The sequence below is a fragment of the Alligator sinensis genome, unplaced genomic scaffold, assembly GCF_000455745.1.
Source record: "Alligator sinensis unplaced genomic scaffold, ASM45574v1 scaffold583_1, whole genome shotgun sequence".
NCBI classification, from domain to species: domain Eukaryota; kingdom Metazoa; phylum Chordata; order Crocodylia; family Alligatoridae; genus Alligator; species Alligator sinensis.
Window position 1 is genome coordinate 661,132 of NW_005841983.1, and position 21,432 is coordinate 682,563.

Consider the following 21,432-nt stretch of genomic DNA (forward strand, 5'->3'; position numbering starts at 1 on the left):
GGGGTGGAAGGTGCTACCAGACTAGCCTATAGCAAAGGTACAGAAGCAAGATTCACAAGAGGACTTGGGTTTGAGGATGCCAAGTGGTTCTACACCTTTCATATTAAGCACCCAGTTTCCAGAGAAGAATTCACAAATTTGAATTAGGAGCCTAAATTTCCTGCACTTTTAAATGGGAGATTCAGGTGTCAAGACCTAGAATTCACCAGTGCTCAGCACGTGAGCAGAGGTTTTCTGAAACCAGACAATAAGAAGTGCAAAAGAGAGAAATGTGTCTGAAATCCCTCCTGAAACACTCTCTATTTTCATTGGCGTGAAAAATCATTTATATAAAAGCTTCAGTATAAATACTTATAATATGTCAAATATCTGTGTAACAAGACAGATACTTATTCAATGTCTTGTTGATTTAGTACACCCACAAAAGTAATAATATCTTGGAAAACGTGATTTACAGTTATTTATTAAAGAACAGGCTCATAATACTATACCTTGGGTACCTGATTACTATGCAGTCTGCAATAAAATGTTACAATATATATATTTGAAACAACAGATTAGTCTGTTTTCTTAATATAGATGATATTTTCTGTGCAATTCCCCTCCCCCCCATTTCTCATTGTCTAAATGTATGTTATATGAATTATATTGTTGTTTATCTTGTGTATTAAATCATCGCATGGGCTCAGCTCAGTGCTTCCTACAAATAAGGTAAATCACACACCCAAGTGCAGTACTTATCAAAATTATTGCTTGGGTTTGGGGGAAGTGTCATTTAGGTTCAACTTTGCTTATGAGCCTGAGAACCACAGAAATCCCCAAATACTGCTGAACTATAGGGGTTTCATTATATAGCAGAAACGGGGCATCTCTGCAAACTTTATACTTGGTAGATATTGGCATCATGATTGTTCTGCGTAGGTCAATTTGCAGGGGGAGCTTGGGTGTTAACTAGGGAAGAAAAACAGGGGCTTGACAAATGAGTGGGCATGTCTACATGTGCAGTTAGGGTGGAGCAATAAACTTTGGCACAGTTCTCTCTGGAGTTTATTGCTCCCGGGTACGATGTTTGCATATGCGCCTAGGACCATGGCACTTGCAGAGGGCCCCATGGATCAGCTTGCCAGCCCAGGGCTTCTCTTACCTGGCTCAACGTACGGTGAATAGGCTGGTTGAGGCATGAGGATGCTACAGTGTGGGGCTAGCTGGCAGCAGCCCCCGCACTGTAACACCCTTGTGCCTCAGCCAACCCTGTTAGCGTCTACATGTACATTGTGATGGAGTAAATAACTCCGCCATAGGATAGTACGTGTGTCTAGCAGTACTATCCTATGGCAGAGTTGATTAGTTTATTTTGTCCTAATAGCACCACACATGTAGATGGTGACATGTTATGGTGGAGCTAATTAGTCATCCCCACAGTAAACATCTTGTGTAGATGTTCCCAGTGTGCACTAATGCAGTCTCTGCAACCATGAAGTCTTGAAGCAGGATTTGCAAGTGTTTTCTGCCCCTTTTTCAGCTCAGGAGTCAGAATAGTGGCATGCAGGTCTGCTGTGTACACTGTCTATGGTTTGCAGGTGGATTCTCGTTCTCCCAATTTCTGCTAAGTTCCTCAACAGAAAGACCATTTACTTTGGTTTTATTCGGGGGTAAGGAAAGCTTAATTTTCACTATGAGATCTTATTTCAATGGCAGATAGTTTTGTGCATGAACTTGGTCTTTAAATGACTCTCAGAAGTTTCTGAATTCAAATATATGCTGCCTTTATTTCCCTTTTTAGATTTACTGCAAAAATAACATAAGTATAAAATAGAAATATTTGTCAGCTTACACAAAAATAGCCCTGGAATCAAAAGGCATGTTACATTGGGGCATTTTCATGGATGTACCTTCAAGTAATGGGAAGTTTTTGTTGAAAACAGGAAGAGAAAACACAGCAGTCACGGTGAAGTCATGGTTCCATTGATATTAAAGCTAGTTTGTATTCAGCTGGGGTCATGATTTCTCCTTCAGGGATATGCAACATAAAAGAAGTTTTATTTGCCAGGAAAAAAAAATGTATTGCATTTCTGATAAAATTAATTGCATCTTTGAATGCCTCATGAATTTGCATGATTCATAAAATTTAAAACTACTTCTTTCATCCTGCCTAATATGTACATCTAGAGTAAAACATGTTTCAATTAAATTTTTTTACAGCATATCCAAGTTTGATGAACGATGTTGTTTTCTTTATGTCCATGACAACTCTGATGACTTTCAAATCTACTTTTCAACAGAGAGCCAGTGTAGTAGGTGAGTTCAGTTTGACATTAGTAAAACTTAGGAGGTGTATGACTAGGTTATATCATTCACGGGAATCATGGGAAAATAAGGCTGTAAGGGACCTCCTGAGCTCATCTTGTCCAGCACCCTGCTCAAGGCAGGATTGTCCTTTAACTAAACCATTCTAGCCAGGTGTCTATCCAATCTGCTCTAGAAAATTTCCACAGATGATGATTCCATAATTTCTCTAGGTATCCTGTTCCAGTGCTTGATCAGCCTTATAGTCAAAAAGTTCTTCCTGATATCCAACCTAAATTTACTTTACTGAAGCTTGAGGCCATTGTTCCTAGTCCTGTCCCATGTAGCCATAGAGGAAAGCCCATCTCTATCTTCTCTATAATTGCCCTTCAGGTATTTGAAGGTTCAGTGGTGGACAAATGATCAAATTTTTGGATAACTAGTAAAAATGAATTTATTCTCCTGTTTCCTTAACTTTTTTCTGATTAAGAAACTGGGCCAAATTTGGAGAAATTCAAGGTGATCTGAGAGAGACTTTCTTTACTCAGCCCATCTTATACTTACTTTTCCAATATTAGGTGGAACATCATTGGACATAATGTACAAGCCATGGTGTTTGAAAAGAAGTATAAATTTAAAGAGCTCATACTACTTTGGAAGCAGGGTGGGGAATGTATATTTCTACATACTATTTATAATGCATATGTACAATATGCAAAACATTTATTTAACTATGTTTGACTAGTGATTTTGAATCTTCAGTTTAAGATGCACTAAATCAGCCTGAGTTTTATGGGTGCTTAGCACTTTCTGAAAATCAGGGCCACAAGGCACTGCAAGGTATGTCAGGTTGAACATCCTAAAATTGAGACGCTGAATATTCCCAGTCACTTTTAAATACCTTGGTTGCCATGTTTCTGTAATTGGTTTAGTCAAAACAATGTCACACTGTGAATTTATCTACCCAGATCGTTTTATTCAGAACTACTGAAAAAGTTGTTTCTAATTTATGATTAAAATTATAAGCATAACCTTGGTTGTATTGCAGCTAAAAACACTTCACAGATAGTTTTTGGAATGTGCATTTTGAACATCTTCCTCAAGAAAACCATCTCATGAATCTGAAGAGAAAAAGTAAATAAAGGAAACATAATTCAGAGTATACTGGCAAATACATTGTTTTGTATACGATTCATGGAGGTTGGTTGCTCTCTTTCAGAGGGGTTTTTCTCTTTGCTGACAACGTGATATTTTTCACTTTCAGGTTCTGTGCCTTGGTTAAAGAAATGTTGACAGATGCTGTGGGCAGCAGTTTGGAATTAGAAGGAGAAATTGATGGAGACACTTTGGAGGTAAGTCTAGGTCAGGGATTGGCAAGCTATGTTTCATGGGCTGGATCCAGCCCATGTTGCTGTTAGATCCAGTCTGTGGAACAGGGACTTTGACAGCAGTCAACAGTGGGAGTTTCCCTGCGACATGCTGTAATGTGACATGCTGACTGGGAACTTCACCCATGGTGGTGAGGAGAGAGGGGATGGTGGTGGGTGGGTCCTACTGCTGATTTAGCTTTTAACCTGAGCTGGGTCATTCTGGTCTGCCACTGGACAATGTTGTCAATCCTTGGTCTAGGACAAAGGTTTATGATTTAAGAAACCTAACACCTTCTCCCCTCCACCTCCTTTTCCATTTTCAACTCGATGAAAAATAGGGCTAAAGAACATCAACATTCACCAAAGTGTGGGAATACCTACAACACTCCTCTTTCCTCTTCTCTTCCCCATTAGGGGAATTAGAACTCCACAATAAATCCAGTTGCTGGGTTTCTTTTCTATTTTTTTCTTTACAATTTACTCTCTTGTGTTTCACCCAAGCCCAGACTCTTGCTGTACTTGCTTATCCCATCAAAGTCCTGGCCGAGATATCCAGTACCTAAGGTTACTAAGTTCTGTTTATGATAATGATAAGGAGCCTCCTGTAGTAGGTGGGGCTTCAAGTAGGAACTGTAGAAGGGAAAGCCCTTCACTGCAGTGCTGTTGTTGTTTGAGATGATACACTAATGGAAAGACATGTTTTCACAGGATTTTGTAAGTGTTGCAGAGAACTCCTTCATTTTGTCAGTCTAAAGTTCATCAGATGTGGGAGTAGTGGTGTTATATCCATGCTGGTCGAGGGAATGTGTGAGAAGCAATATCTGGTAACAACTTTTATTGGATCAACTATAAAGTTGAGAGAGATTTTAGACCATCTTTTGGCCGTACAATGCCCTTCCTTGGATCTGGGAAAGAGGTAGACAGCCTTCTTGATGGGCCTAAGTAATAGAGAGAGAGTAAGAAGTCTTACCTGGAAGCCATGCATGTCATTGTTGATGTCAGGAAAAAGTTAGGCACTAAAGAGAACCTAGCCAAATTGTAGGCTAGATCCTTGGAGGCATTGTCAGAATTCCTAAAATGCTGTCTGATTAAATGGCTGCAGTAAAAAGGATTGTGGTAGTAGGTTTGTAGTATGGATTGCTACACCTTAGAGGGAACATAGCATTCAGTGTGTTTGAACTGCCTCCTAACTATGACTGAACTAGGTGACTTGAGAGCTTTCACATTTCCTAGACCACTTGCTAAGGAACAGACTCCTTCTCTAGATTAAAGCAAAAGCAGTTTAGCAGTAGCAGAGCAGTCTGCTGTGCAGCTGCTGTCTTCGTTATGTGCTGCATGTCATATTGTCATATGATAGCTGTGTAGTTTGGATGTGCTACCGCCAAAGAACTTGACAAGTCTTATGTATGATATTTCAGGTCAGTTGTGTGCATCATATAACTGTATAATGTTGTGGATGGGGAAGTGCTGAAAGAAGGAAAATGAAACTATTTAGACTGGTAATTCAAGTACAGATCCAGAGAGCAGGATATGTTGGGATATGATAAATGACAAACAGTCTTCCTTAGCACCTCCATAATGCTTGTCCATTATTTCTGAGCTGAAGAAGGAGGGAATTTCAAGGGCATATTGAAACAACATAGGGAAGACATATCTTAAGGTGGTATCCACTACAACAATTATGAGGTTGGACATATTTAACATTGCAGGAAAATTGGTTCTCATAAGAGAAGTATTAATTATAGCAGTTTTAAAAAAGGAGATTTTTTTTTTTCAAAATGGTGAATTCACATGAACATGCTGTGAATGGATTTTCCTAGTATGGCATAAACAGCTTTTTGGATTTCAGAAAGAAAAAAGGGAAGTCTGCACTCTCCTGATGGTTCATCTTTGAAATTCTAATCCATCTTGGGTTTTTTTAAACTGCCTTTATATAAATGCTTCCAAAATGCCCTAAACCAGGGGTTGGCAACCTATGGCCCCTAAGTCATATCCAGATTGTGGAGCTATTGTATCAGGCCTGTGGGCCTGGAGCTTTGGTGGCGTTCAGCTGTGGGAGAGTTTCCCTTGCCATGATGGGGAAAAGTGGCAGCAGCAACTGGGTCTAGCCTGGTCATTCCAGCCCACAGCCTGCCCTAAATCAATATCCAAGTCTTGAATGTATATATGAAGGAAAAGCTCACTGTTTAACTCAGCTCTCATAATAAAGGTTCTTTCAGTGACTGATGGTAAACATTCAAGTTTGCTTCCTTCATCAGTAGACATTTTGTCTTCAGTGGTTGTTGCCACTGGAATCTCTGCAATGAGATCACAAGAGTGGACAAGATTTCCCAGAGGTATAAACTAGTCTAGCACCATAGAAGTCAATTAACTTGCATTGACTTTTATAATACCTGAGGTTCTAGCCGAGGATGCTCTGAGAGATGTATACAACTGCTTTGCTTTTGCATTTTAATTTATTTCTAAAGATCATCATATTTTCCTTTGAGAGAAAGGAAAAATCCACATAATGAGATTTCAGAAATGAATTAGCTACCGCTGAACTTAGATGAATTTTGAATACCTTTTAAAATAAGACTTGGAATTGTAATGAGACTATATGCTTTCCTATTAGTACTTCTGTTTCGGATTGGCTGGTCATCTTCCACTTGTTTTTATTTAATCTAAATACTCTTTGTGAACCCTTCATATATCAATCACCTTAACTTCTTTTATCTCATTGTATTTTGGAGTGTAAATGTAGTCTTGTATTTTTTATTCAGGCAAATGTGTCTGTATACCTCTTAGGAGATGTCACATTTTATAAAGCAAGAAATAAATGATATGTGTTATTGTAAAACTTTTTTAATAATCCTGAATTTACACGGCCAGTATACAACTTATACAGTCTGGATGGTGACTTCTGTTTTAACTCTTTGCATGCCACTATAAATATTTTTCTGCCGCCAGTATGAATATGACTATGATGAGAATGGTGACAAAGTGATACTAGGGAAAGGTACTTATGGAGTAGTTTATGCTGGAAGAGATCTCAGCAATCAGGTCCGAATAGCCATCAAGGAAATACCCGAGAAAGACATCAGGTGAGTCTAATATGATGAACACATTTATAGCACTTATAAAGATGCAGTTTGTCAATTTTTTTTCTTATTCTAAAATTTGGTTTCTATATAGTTGTAGTGGGATTCAATGCAATATTGCACTATGCTGCAGCTGAGGTCTGTAAAAAGATAGATTCATTTATTGTATTATAGACAGCTTTAATGTCTTCCTCTTTTCCCAGTAATTATTTATTTATTTAAATAAATAAAGCACCAAGAAGATACAGTAGGGTCATGGACAAACACACATTTTAAAAAGGAAGGAGGAGCACACATCAGCTTTTATGATTTATCTCAGTGATTCTCAACCAGGGTGTCACAGCAATCTGGGGTGCCTTGAGATCCTTTCAAAGGTACCATAGATTTGAAATAGGAATCCATAGTGTTAAAAGGTCATGGTTGGCAGGGCTAACCGGACCTTGTCGTGCATCCACAGGTGCATCTCGAGTAGAGCCGGGGAGGTGATCCTCCCCCTCTATGCGACGCTGGTCAGGCCGCAGCTGGAGTATTGTGTCCAGTTCTGTGCGCCCCATTTCAGGAGGGATGTGGACAACATGGAGAGGGTCCAGAGGAGGGCCACCCGCATGATCCGGGGACAACAGGGCAGACCCTACAGTGAGAGACTGCGGGACTTGAACCTATTCAGCCTCCACAAGAGAAGGCTGAGGGGGGACCTGGTGACCGTCTATAAACTCACTAGGGGGAACCAGAAGGGTTTGGGGGAGACGCTGTTTCCCCTAGCCCCTGCTGGCATAACAAGGAATAATGGGCACAAGTTGATGGAGAGGAGGTACAGATTGGACATCCGAAAAAACTACTTCACAGTCAGGGCGGCTAGGAGCTGGAACCAACTTCCAAGGGAGGTGGTGCTGGCCCCTACCCTGGGGATCTTTAAGAAGAGGCTGGATACTTACCTGGCTGGACTCATTTGAGTCCCGTTTTTGTTTTTAGGGTGAGTGGTTTTGTTTGTGTTTTTGGGTTGTTCTCCCGCCCTGGCGGGGGGTCGGGCTAGAAGATCTATTAGGTCCCTTCCGACCCTGAAACTATGAAACTATGAAAAACATTCCAGATGCATCCAGATGAACGCGGATGTTTGTTTCCCTGGGGACAAGTAGCAGCAGCACGCCTTGTGCCACTGTGCTTGTCCCCAGGTTACACCCATGCCATGCATGCTCTGGCATGTGGCAGGTTACCCTGGGTGGGGTAGGAGAGGCTGGGACCAGCAACTGGACTGGCCCCAGCAGCCTTATCTGGGATTCTGGGGGTCTCTGGGGACTGAAACTGTGGCAGGAAGCCTGCCAACAGCTGGAGTGTGGCTCCGGCTGGCCAGGCTCTGGTTTTGGGTGATGTGCTACAGCCATGTGTGCTGCCCCGCTTTTTTCAGTGTGGCTTATTTGACCCCAGAGTCAAACCCCTCCCCCCGCACTGTGCTGGAAGTAGCATCATGGGAAACGCCTGCAGGTGTGGTGTGTGGCGCCACATTTGCAGCCATCTGCGGTGCCACATAATGCTTGTCTGGACGTAGCCTCTTATGTGTTGTGGTCTTTCTGAGCTCTTTGCAACATAAGAATTGCTCTACTATTTTTCTGTAGTCAAAAACAAGTGAAAATTAAGAGCTAGTTATTTCTTAGGGTGCCTTGAGTCCAACAAGGGTGCCCTGAGTCTAAAATGATTGAGAGCCACTGATCTAACTGTTATCTGTGCATGATCCTGGAGTGATACAAGTTAGCTAAATCATACTATTTTGACCCTGAATGACACAAGGTTAAAGTTGGAACAGTTTTGCTACAGTTTTATGGCTACAGAATCATGCAGATGTAATAGTTGTATCATAACAGCTTATATCACTACTCTTTGATACCAGTGAAGTTGCTACGTCTGTCTATATCCTAATTTGGTAAAATCTTTTACAGGGATCAGAATTTTGTAATTTATTTTAATAGGAAGTGAAATATTGCTTCCTGAAATATCTTAGCTAGTCAATATTTTATTTTGCATATAGTCATCATATCCTAATTTCTGGGAAAGGGACTATATATGTATGTATATAAGCCAAAAGGAGCTGGAAGGTGTGGGAGAGAAAAAAAACAACCCGTCCAAGACCACTGTCCTTGTGAGGAACTCTTGTACTCCACAGCTGTGTCTCTTCTGAGCAGAGCACAAGACATGCCACATTTTGGGCCTTAGTGACAAAGGCTACTTGCAGATGTTAAAAAAATCCAAACAAACCAAAAACAACCCCAAAAAGCCCAACACTTTATTTTGAACTTGGTGCAGGAGTGCATCAAGCCCAGTGCATGCCCAGAAGAGGCAGCATGTTAGTTGGACCCAGTTCACCCAATATCTGTATAGACTGGGCACCTTAGTGGGACTTTTTTTGGCACTTTTATCTAATCAGTGATTGCATCAGCTTTAGATAAAAGTGCCAAAAAGCCCCTCTGAACTGCCCCATCTATACAGACGCTGAAGAGCCAGGTCAAACTAATGGACTGCTTCTTCCAGTAAAGAGCATTTTGTTTTTTTCTAATGTCCACAAGCAGCCAATGTATTAATTGAGGGCTAGAATGAGAAGACTATTATTTGTAATCCGGGTTTTAAAACTAGGTCTCCACCAATATTAGGCTATTACATTTGCTCCTACCCTCGGTTAATCCCCAATTTATTTTTTCTTGATAGATACTCTCAGCCTCTGCATGAAGAGATAGCACTGCATAAATATTTAAAGCACCGAAACATTGTCCAGTACCTTGGATCTGTTTCTGAAGATGGATATATTAAGATCTTTATGGAGCAGGTACCAGGAGGTTCGTATCATTCTTGGCTATGGTGCCTCAGGGATTTAGAAAGCAGCTGCCAGTGAAAGTCAGTAGGAGGTGGGCAGTGAACTCTTTTAAGAGGTGTGGACAGCTCCACCTGTAAAATTTGTACAGTGTAGTTGCTTTTACTGTTGAAGTTTAATTGCATGTGGCATTTTTCCATTTGTAAGCAGATTCTATGAATGTGAAGAATAGATTTGAAGTGTAGTTATCCTAAGAAGTCCTGTTCCAATATTTACACACACAGAATAAGAACCTTATTAAGATTACAAAGTTAAGTAATTTGTCATTTAAAAAAGTAAATTAAAAATTAAGATGGCTAAATTAAGGTATGTTACCCCTTTAGCTTGCGCACACAGAAGCAGCCAAGGCAACAATAAAAAGTACAGGTGGTTTTGTACTAATGCTAGAAGTCTGAAATCAAAGGTGGGGGAACTTGGATGCCCAGCAGTAAATAATGCTAAGACATCATAGGCATCTTTGATACATGGTGGAGTGAGAAACATCATTGGGATGCTGTAATACTTGGATATAAATTATACAGGAATGATAGACCAGGTCAGGTGTTTTCAACCTTTTTGCATCCATTGTACTCCCTGGCGGCTGGACGCGGAGCAGTGTACCCCGGGCTGCTGAGTGGGGTGGGGGGAGTGTGGTGCGCGGCACGCGGCTGGATGCCAAGCGGGAGGGAGGGGCGGGTGGTGAGTGGCTGGACGTGGAGTGGGAGCAGCTGCCGTGTGCGAGCTTCCCCTGCCCCCTCTCGTATGCTCAGGCAGGCAGCGCCTACACGCCAGCACAGGATGCTGCATGGTGCTCCGTCCCCACCTGCCCACGTGTACTCCCCAGGGCCTTCTCAAGTACCCCTGGCTGGCAACCCCTGGAATATGTCACACTGGTGGGAGGGTGGCACTCTACATCAGAGACTATCAAATCAAATAGAGTAGATTTTTCAGCCAATAAGGGAGGCGCACTATAGAATCGCTGTGGATAGAAATTCTGGATTTTAATAGGAAAAAAGTGCACCTGGTAATATTTTATCAACCCCCAAACCTGGACAGCAGTAATGAGCTAGAAATTATAAGGAAGATGAGAGAAGCTGCAACAGCAGAAAACAGAGTAATAATGAGTGACTTAAACTGTCCACAAGTAGTCAGTCTTCAGGATGGAAAGAAATAAACAGTGGGGTCCTCCAGGGATCTTTGTTGGGACCAGTGCTGTTTAACATACTCATAAATGATCTGGGAAAGGGGATGGGTAACAAGGTGGCCAGATGAGAGGATGACATAGTTTATTCAAAGTGGTAGAAACCAAGGCGGACTGTGAGGAACTACAGAAGGATCTGGCACTATTGAGTGAACAGACAACTAAATGGCAGATGAAATTCTGTGTAGATAAGTGTAAAGTGATGCACATGGGTGAAAATAACTCGAACTGTACCTAAACTAGGATGGGCTCTACATTAGCTGTTACCACACAAGGAAGAAATCTGAGAGTCATTGTGCACAGTTCACAACTGCTCAGCAGTTGTCAAAAAGGCAAACAAAATGTTTGAGAATATTGAGAAGGGAATTGTAAACAAAACTGAAAATAACATCATGCCCCTTTACAAATCCAGGTGCATCCACACCTTGAATATTGTGCCCAGTTCTGACCCCCGTACCTCAGAAAGGATATAGAAGAACTAGGTAAGATGCAAAGAAAGGCAACAGGATGATTAGTAGTATGGATAGGCTTCCATATGAGGAGAGACTAAAGAGGCTCCACCTTTTCAGCTTTGAAGAAATGCTTGAGGGGGGATATTGTAAGGGTTTACAAAATACTAACTGGCAAAGAGAAAGAGAAGTTTCTCTTCCTGCAGTCTCCTCCCTGATATGCTAGCCACCTTCCAACTGTTCAGCAAATGAGAAGGATTTCCTAGAGACTGCATCTTCTTTAGCCAGGCAATCCTGATTCACCTCCAGAGCAGAGAACATCCTGGCCTTCAAACACAGAGGACCAATAAAAAAAAAAAAAGATGTGATCATCTAATTAAAGACTGTAATAATTTATACATACAAGGGAAACTAATTATGATGACATGAGCAATTAATCATATTAACTATTCATTAAAGGCAAGTCATAGAATTACTTATAAGTAATTCTTGCATTTCCTAGCTTTTGAGTGATTTACTTCATTCCAGTATGTGAAGTCATATTGAGACCCCTATGGATCATCAGTCAGTTGGGAACTTCAGAGCCAGCACACATGTCTGACATTAGAAGTAACAGAGCAGACTGTCATCATCTGTATGGGGGGTGCTCAACCCCCAGCCCACAGACCAGATCTATCCCATGGAGCAGTCTCATCTGGCCTGTGGGGCCTCCACACACCTGAAAATTTGGCACTGGAGAAGCAGTGGTAGCATTCTCCTGCTGCCAAAATTTTGGATCTGTGAGGAGCCCTGCATGTCAGATAACATGGCCATGAGTGCAAGATTGCAAGGCCAGGCCAGTGAGGGCCTGGATCCAGGCATGCAGGCATGCGGGACCTGGTTAGCACAGAGTTCTATCTGGGTGTGCAGGCCTGGCCAACTCAGGGTCTGCTCCAGCTGGCATGGGGCCCCATCTGGACGTGCAGAGCTGAATCCAGCTGGCAAGGTGCCCAATGAAACCATGAGACCTGGCCCGCAAAACAACCCCATTCCACACCTCCGGCTCATGGGGCCAAATGTTGGGCACTGCTGGGGCTATATTAGTGATTCTTAAACAGGGTGCTGCAGCAGTGTTAGCACTGTTAGGTATGCAAACATGATTCACAAGATAAACTCAGAGATTTATAATAGGAATCCATAGTGTTAAAACCATTCTAAGCTGTTGTGGTCTTTGAGTTATTTGCAACAGGAAACTTGCGCTATTATTTTTCTATAGTCAAAAAACAAGTGAAAGCTAAGAGTTGGCTTTTTCTGAAGGGTGCCTTGAAGTTGAAAATATGGAGAACTACTGGTCTGGGTAGACTCCTGCACTGTAGGGGGATAGGACATTGAACCAGTGGGTCCAACAGGTATTTTCTGACGAGGGACAGGATGATGGGTTCTGCTTCAGACTTTGGAGAATCTACTGTAGTAGGCACAGACTCTTCTTCCAGTATATATCCTGTGGGACCTCATTGGTCCTATCCCTTCCAAACTCTTCCAGTCCCAGGCTTTGCCCTTCTGCATCCAGACTCCTAGCCCCAGTACTATTCTTCTTGGCTACTGACTCCTTATCTCCATTCCCCCAGCTTTAATTTCAGTTCCTTTCTTCTTTCCCAAGCACTGTCAGCTCCTCCACTTAGAGCAGAGGGAGATGGTCTCCCTGCTCTCATTTTCAAGCACCTAGGAGACTTCAGCAGCCAAGAACTACTTTTGTAGGGAAGGGCCTACACAACACAGCATCAGAGTATAACCAATATAACCGACTCCTTGAATTTAGCAGGTAAAATATAAAGACATTTCTCCTGAGCAGGCAACCTCTTTCAAATCCCTACTCTAAGTATGGGAATGCTATTGTTTTCCAAAGGGAAAGTCACCAGAATTTAACATGAACAAAACCATGTATTTTCCCCTACCTCATTATTAAATATGGCTGAACAGCTTTGTTGACTTTTTCTAAAAAATACGGCCTGTGACAGACATAAAGTGTGGGAAATTTAGGCCAAATGGTTAGTTTAGTTATATAAAGTTACAAATGACTAAAAATGGTGTCTTGTAATGAGAAGTATTGGGCAGCTCGTTACCATTCCACCTATAAACATTCCCAAAGAAGAAAAACAATCTATGTTAAAATGAATGAAATGACTGTAACTTGTGGGTAAAAACTACTACAAAAATGTTGTTGTTCACAATAAATAAGTAAAGAAAAAATGAGGAAAATGAAAATTAAGGTTACATTCTTAAGTCTTGAATTCAAAATTAGAAAATGAGAGTGCTTAAATATATGTTGGAAAGTTCAAGGTGATAATTTTATCTTCATTGCATTACGTTCTCTGGACTCCAGATGCCTTCTGACCCCAATTCTCCTAGCTGCCAACACTTTTATCATGTGTTAAATTCATCTCCTGATACTGTATGTTTTCCAAGCATGGTTCCTCACACACATACTGGAGTACATTCTGTATAGCTGTTAGTGACAAGGTATTGCTAAATTAGCACAGACATTTCTCCACCACTCGCACATCTTAAAAGGGACACCAAGATTTCAGCTCTGTCTGAACACTTCTAGCTCTTCTGAGTTTGCATGCTTTGAAAATTCCTTCAGCTAACTTTGCCAAAACTTAAGACAGTTTGTTGTAAATTCTGCACTTTTTCTGTAAGCAGAAAATGTAGCATAGTTGTATTTTTCATGGACAAGAAATCTGGTCTATTTTAAAAAGGTGAAGTCTGTTTCACTGAACTATCTCCACTGAGTAGGAGGAATCTCAGTCTGAGTGTCTGAAAATACACTCAGTAAAAGCCAGATTTTTTTCTGAACTATTCCTTCCCCTATCTCCAGCAATCCTCAGTGGTGTCAGTTCCATGTTACCAAATCAGAGGGGAGAATGTTTAGGCTGTGTTACTGTCATATGACATTGCCCTCTCTCAACTTACAAATAATTTGCTATATTTAATGTGACCTATCATGACATTCACCCAGTATATTTGCTGCTCTTTAATTAAGGGACAGATTGGTGGCTGACCCTAATATACAGCCTCCAAGGACCAAAAGCATGTGTCACCCATCAACCCTGACAAGACATTTTCTTCATTTCATAGCATAAGGTGTGCACTTGGTTCTTCCTCTCTGTCCCCAGGTTGTGAAGAAGTGGGGAGGGGAGGGAAGAAAAGGGGGAGGGGTATTGGTGAAGTCTTGGTATTGCTGAGCTGATGAAAAACAGAAATAACCAAGTAAAGACTACAATAAATCACTCTGCCCCAGAGGAAATAGAGAGCCCAGGGAAGAATTGAGTTTATTCAGGGGCAGGTACCTACTATATTCCCCTCCCCATCCTCCCTGCCCCATGCTCAGGAAATTGTCCCCAGGCTTCATCTCGCCCTGTTTGTTACTGCGGTCGTCTGCGAGTTAACCTTGCATCAGTGCTGTCTTGACATATTTTCTTCTTTACATAACCCAGGAAGCCTTTCTGTTCTCCTGAGATCAAAATGGGGCCCAATGAAAGAACCCACCATAAAATTTTACACCAAGCAGATCCTGGAAGGGCTTAAATATCTCCATGAGAACCAGATTGTGCACAGAGATATAAAGGTAGGTGTGCTTGATGTAGTGTTCTTGTGGGTTTTCAGTACCTCTTGCAAGATAGTTAATTTGGCTATAAAAATAAAGTAGTTCTTTCAGTAGGATGTCATGGAAGGAATCTAAGAAAATATAGAAAATCCCTCTGTCCCAGTGAGATGGCTTTGTAAAATTGTAAATAACAGTGATGACAATTCTGGAATCTTGTTGACATGTTGTGTATATTCATATCCACCTTGCCTCATCTTCCCCACCCTCTCCACCTCCCCTTCCCCAGGGAGATAATGTCCTGGTGAACACATACAGCGGTGTGGTAAAAATTTCTGATTTTGGGACTTCTAAACGGCTTGCAGGAATCAATCCATGTACAGAGACATTTACAGGTAAGAGGAACCAAATGGAGTTCTCAGTGCTCTCTCCTTTCTTGTTGGCTGCTATATTCTTATCTGTATTCCTTACCACCCCCAGAGCTTTGTGTCTACAAAGTGAAAAGGATCAGATCTTTTTACCTTGAACAAAAAGAAAAAAAAAAGTAAATTTGTGTAGGTTCATGGTGCCCAACCTTACAGCCCCATGGGCCAGATGAGTGGCATATGGTTGGTTCACAGGCTAGATCCCATGTGAGGTCAGTGCATGGGGTCCATCCATGGGTGTGATCCAGTGTGGCAAACTGACCTTACATGCCAGATCTGGCTGTGCGCCAGACTGACCCCGTGCACCCACATCTGGCCAGGCATGAGAGTGGTTCTTTACCGGCCTGCCCTTGTGCTGGCCCAATCTAGCATGCAGGACCAAGTTATCTGACCTGCAGGGGTCCCCACAGGTGCAGAAAATTGACAGGAGGGTAGAATTAACGCCACTGCTTCCCTGCTGCCAAATTTCCAGACCTGTGGGGAGAGCCCTGTGCATCAGATTTCATAGACATTAGTCCTGGAAGGAACCTCGTAAGATCATCAGGTCCATCCCCCTGCCCAAAGGGCAGGAAGTCAGCTAAGGTCAAAGGATCCCAGCAAGATAAGCATCCAAATGTTTCTTAAACTTTTCCAGAGTAGGTGCTTGCGCCACCTGTCGGGGGAGTCTATTCCAGGCCTTGAGGTGTTGGATAGTAAAGAAGTTTTTCCTTATATCCAGCCTAAAACGGTCTTGCAGGAGTTTGTGACTGTTGGACCTTATCATCCCTTGGGGTGCTCTGGTGAACAGGTGTTTCCCCCAGATCCTGATGCACACCCCTTAGGTACTTATAGGCTGCTGCCTTCCTTCAGGGGTGACTTGGGGAACATCAGATGACATAGTACTTCAGGCTGGATCTGACCTGCAGGCCAGAGATTGAGCACTATTGGTGTACGTAAAGTGTAAGGATAAGCTTAATTTTTTTAAGGAGTCCTAATTTGAACCAAATTGAGATCAAATTAAAATCTCCAGATAAGAATGTCTTTAAAACTTTGTAATACAGAAAAACGCTTAAAACACACACACTTCACAAGGTACTGCAGAATAAATCACGCAATCAGTGAGAACCTAATTTTTAAACATCAAAGCCTCATGCCCCTGCACATGTTTGCTTAAGGGCATGGTATTATATAAACTATTAAATAGTAGGGTACCAGACTTCTGATTTATGTGCTTTTATTACAAAAGTAAAAAAACAAACAAACCCAAAAGTCCTATAAAATGTAGACGATAGGAGGGTCTTCATCATTTTTTTTCATGTCATCTTCTGTAAGAAAATCAAAGGAATTACAAAACTGCTGCCAAAGTGAGATGATGGATGGTGGTCTGTTTAAATGAACAGCGTTAGAAGCTGCAAGTCCTCCTCGCTTCCAGCATACATGATCAGTGACTGTGTTTGCATAGCTTTTTTCAGAAATTGCTGCTGTCCTGCAGGTTTAGTAGGTAGTCTCTTTTTGGTCGTTTCAGATATAGATTATTTCTCTGCTATAAAGATACAAATATTAGTCTTTTTTTTGCTACCCTTACTACACAAACTGTAGTAATTGCATAATTTTTTTTTCCTATTCCTGTCTGTAGCTTGATTGTTACTCACAAAGTTTTCCTTCCCTCTGCACTTTGCAAGCTTTTATTACCTTGCTTTATAAGAGTTCTTTATGCCTTATGCAAATTAAATGCCAGCAAAACCAACCAGCCTTGTATTTCCACAAGAATGTGAGTTGTTTTTTTTTTATTAGTGATAACAATGGGTCAGCTAGTGGGTTGTGCTTTGGAATTAACGTCTCAAACTAAAGTATTTAAAGACTCATGTTTGATTTATTACATTTTAAAACAATTTAATCAAGTATGCATTCATGAACTACCAAGTGAATAAGAGAGCTTTTGATAAAAAAAAATTACAGTTAAACATTTCCAGAAATTTAATTTCTCTTGCAGTAAAGCCAAATACCATTTGATATATAATTTAAAACACTTGGAAGAAAACATATGCTTGCTTCATATTTACAAAATGCCAAATTGAACTTGAAGAAGAGAAAAGAAGTTATGTTGTTTCTGTGAATCATCAAGCTTGATTCCTAATAAAATACTGAATGTATATAACATGCAAATAAGTTCCTTGCTGGTTTATAATGAATTGAGAGATTCATGTCACATATTTCAAAAGGGGCAATCTCTTTAGTTTATAGACATGAAATTGTGTAGCTACATAAACTACAGTGTGGTTTGTAATAGAGCTGGTTGACTAAAATTCGCAGAATAATTTCTTTAACAAATTTCTCTATATTTTCCAAACAAATTCAACAAATACTTTTTTTTAATTAATTTAATTACTCTTTTATGTAACTGAATGAGTAACTGTCAAATGCTCACATTTGCCATTTTTACCTGAAATATGTTTCCATTGATCATTTCTGTGCAGCTCTATGACATTTTGAGGGTTGAACATTACATGTATATGCCAGACATGAATTAAGTACTGTTTTAATACTCTTCTTAAGGAACTATGAAATGACAGTATCGAGGAAAGCTGGTGTATTATGACAAGAGGAAGTAACATTTCCTCTTGTTCTAGCATGCAGTTCATTTGTAAATTGTTTTCAGTATTTGGTTTGTACAACTATATTTTAGAGGTGTAATTTAATATGGAGGGAAAAAGTTTTATGTTTGACTTCAATTCAGATTGTTTTGGATTTAACACAAGTTAAGGTGCATACATACCTTCTCACATGTAGGGCTTTTATGGCTGTCCGTATATGTGTTTTGTTTTCCAACGCGGCACATAAACTCTGAACGTTTTTGACATGATGTGGCACAAATTAAAGGTTTCCAGGGTCAGGCATTCAGTGGGTCATGCTTTTATCCCTCTTTTGAGACAGTAGCATAACAAGAGTTGGGTGAGTGGGCCACCAGTCCTTGGTGCTGACTTAGAGGGGACATCAAAATGGTAGCCCCCCGTGGAGTCTGTGTGATGGCAGGAGCAGCAGGCCTATGCCTGTACCTGCAGCAACTGGGGAATTTTAGTCCTCGGGGCAGATAAGACATCTGCTCTTGCCCACCCCTGGCACCCTTGCCCTTCTGGGGCTCAGCAGCTGCCCTCCTGCTCTCCTGCAGGGTTTTACCAAGGCTTAGTTAAATTATGCCACTGGTTTGAAAACTGGTGGAGATTGAGATTTGCAACCTTATTTTACCAATCAGGTTAGTGAGAATGGTATAATCTACAGCTACCGCTGTGTAGTTTTGTGCAACATTATCATAAAAGACGCTGCAAGTAATTCAAATTCAGTAATATTCTGGCACCTTAATACTGTAATGCAATCAGATCCTGCAGTACAGTCATGGGACTCCATATAGGCATGCAGATCACGTTGTAGGATCCAGATCCTATTTTTTACAAACATGGACAATTGTAAACATTGACATTCACAGTGTAAAAATTGAACTGATTGAACAATTTTGCTCATAACATGAATCAACTATATAGTGAGCAACCTAAATCATAAATAAAAGCAAATAACATATATGTATGTCATTTTATAACAAAATTTATAACACTATTTCTTATGCTTGAATTCTTCAGCTTTTGTAATCAGCACACAATTCATTTTTATTATGTCTTTGAACCGTTTCATTTAAAAATCTGTGGATTTTAAAGAGTCTTTTAATCTAAGTTTACCAGGATCTTAATTTTTCAAACGTTCCTTTGTTGTATTGTGTTCTTTTCCCTTTGACTGTTGCTGCCCCTAATAAAACTGCTGTGCGAGTGTTAGAGTTTTTATGAGGCCACAGTTCATAAAATGTTGCTTTTCCACTTACAATCCACCTGATCCTCTGATTAATCATAACTTCCTGGAATATGTACTTGTCGCAAGAATTCTCCGCAGTGGGTAGCTATTGGGTATGACAAATAAGCTGCCAATGTCTGTTTTTTACTTTATTGGTATTACATAATTTTGTAAATCTTTTTCTTACTTTATTAATTTTGGATTAGTTAGAGTTAATATTCCAGAGTAAGCCTTTTTGGTGTTGTTACCAACATCTCTTGTAGCTCAGAGGAAATTGTGTAATATGTGTGTTCTTCTTTCATTCACAGTTCATAATTTCTTCATCATATTTTTCTATGTGATATTATTCTATTAAGTTTGGGGATTTTTGAGAATTTTTGCTGAATTAAAGTTACCATTTTGTGATAGTAACTTCTTAGTGGCCTCTGCTTTCTAAGTGTACTTTTTATGAGCAGTCACCTTTATTTATGAACTGCAAGGAAGTTTGCTTCAAAGATTCTAAAAGCAAAGGAGAATTTTTCGGTACTCCAGTTCAGACATTGGAACTGGCACTATGAAAGAGTCATTTTGAAAGAAAACATAGTCCACCCTAAAAAATCTTCTCTGATTTGGTTTATACCTTCAGCTTGCTTAAAAACTGGCAAAACTAAATCTTGCGTTACTCAATAATCAGAGGTACTCAAAGATACATTGATGCAACCAGCGCCCCATTCCCCTGATTGGCTAGATCAGGGATGCTCAACCTCTGGCCTGCAGGCCAGAAGTGGCCCATGGCACCATGTTGTCCAGCCTGCAGGGCTGTACACAGGTCTGGTAATTTGATGGAGAGGGAGCTATTAAATCTTTGAACCCATAGGGAGCCCCAGGTCCTGTACTCAATCCTAGTGTGCAAGGCTTGGAGGAATAGGGTCAGGCCCCAGGGCTAAACCCCACTGTGGAGGACTGGGAGGGGATGGCATCAGGCCCCTGGGACTCAAAACCAGTGCAAGAGGGGCAGGCGGGGTGGTACCAACCCCATGTGACCCAATCCCAGCATGCAAGCGGCAGGAAATAGCAGTGCTGGTCCACCAGGACCCAATTCTGGTGCACAGGAGTAGAAGGGGGTGTTGCTGGACCCTTGGGGTCCTATCCCAGGGTGTGGGCCAGGGAAGGGACAGTGCCAGGCCACAGGACCTAATCTGGCCTTCAGACAGGCCCACACCACTCATCTGGCCTGCGGAGCCAAAAAGTTGAGCACCCCTGGGCTAGACTCATGTGCTCCTAAGCTCCCTGAACCTGGGTAGTACCCGATTCTTGATTGCTGTTTTAGCCGTGATTCTCTTGGGCACATCACCATGTTGCAGGCCAAATGACTGGCATCTACTTTGGGTGGTGGGATCCCACATGCTGGTTGCCTGGTCCCTGAAATTAGTGTGTATACCCCTCACTCTCCCACCTTGCTTAGCTATAGCTCCCCATATGTCCTTGGCTGTGGGAACTCTGATTTCTTAACTAATTTCTTCCCAGACAATTTAGCAGCAATGTAACGATCACTTGGTTAGCAAAGACATTTCTTAACTATAGTTGTTCTTCTCTCAACACAGCACAATCAAGTTATACTTCTGTGGGGGGAAAAAAAGAAATCCTGAACGCAGAGCCCTATGTGAGTCCTGATTCAGGCCAGCATTCTTAGACAAGGCGGAAGACCCTTTTTGCCCTGACTCTTTCCTTAGCCCAGTCTTCTAGACTTTGGTGGTGGGCAGCACCTTGTTCAGAGAAACAGCATCCTTAAATATAGTCTGTAGGTGTTAGATGGTTAGGCAGAGCAACTGTAGCTCTACCTGCCAGGTTTCTCTGGATGGAATATACTAAAAGTTAAAAGCTGTGGTAGGAAGGAACCCAGAAAAGATTGATGTTTGCTGGTCCTTTCTGGTTCTGTCATTATTAACACTGTCTGAGGTACTCCACCCTATAGCATGAATACATCACATCTATTGTGTACTGTCCTTGTCAAAGTGAGACTGTTTTTTGTCAGGACTTGCATGTCTCTAGTCTTAAGCCAAGATGTTGCAATATGGAGTAAAGGTTACAATAGCAACATGTTTTGTTTAAACAAATGGTGTTCACAAAGCAACATGAAATTAATGAGTTAGGTCTCTTTCCTTCTCTGTGCAAATGTATTTTGGTTTTTTTCCTCCAGATTTCTTCTCCTGTCTAGCTCTACCTTTTTCCCTCTTAAAGATTCCTTGTTTAACTGCAGAACCTTTACTACTAGGCCATATACTATCTTCCTAGGCTGGCTGAATTTATTATTACCAATGCTTACATGACCTGTGCTCACACAAAGGTGGTGATTATTAGGGCTGTGCAAAGCATTGGTCGCTGATTTGATTCAGAGGAG

General features: G+C 41.2%; 1 protein-coding gene across 7 annotated transcripts in view; it reads left to right on the forward strand.

Annotated features, from left to right (window-relative positions):
- The window catches only part of MAP3K15 (mitogen-activated protein kinase kinase kinase 15), a 134,146-nt gene that overhangs the window by 82,009 nt on the left and 30,705 nt on the right, over positions 1 to 21,432 (forward strand). For all 7 annotated transcript variants that reach the window (XM_025201125.1, XM_025201124.1, XM_025201121.1 and 4 more), the window contains 6 exons: positions 2,203 to 2,298; positions 3,551 to 3,638; positions 6,606 to 6,739; positions 9,434 to 9,561; positions 14,702 to 14,832; positions 15,098 to 15,203. In XM_025201125.1, coding sequence (XP_025056910.1) covers positions 2,203 to 2,298; positions 3,551 to 3,638; positions 6,606 to 6,739; positions 9,434 to 9,561; positions 14,702 to 14,832; positions 15,098 to 15,203 — 683 coding nt within the window. The remainder of the gene's footprint in view (positions 1 to 2,202; positions 2,299 to 3,550; positions 3,639 to 6,605; positions 6,740 to 9,433; positions 9,562 to 14,701; positions 14,833 to 15,097; positions 15,204 to 21,432) is intronic.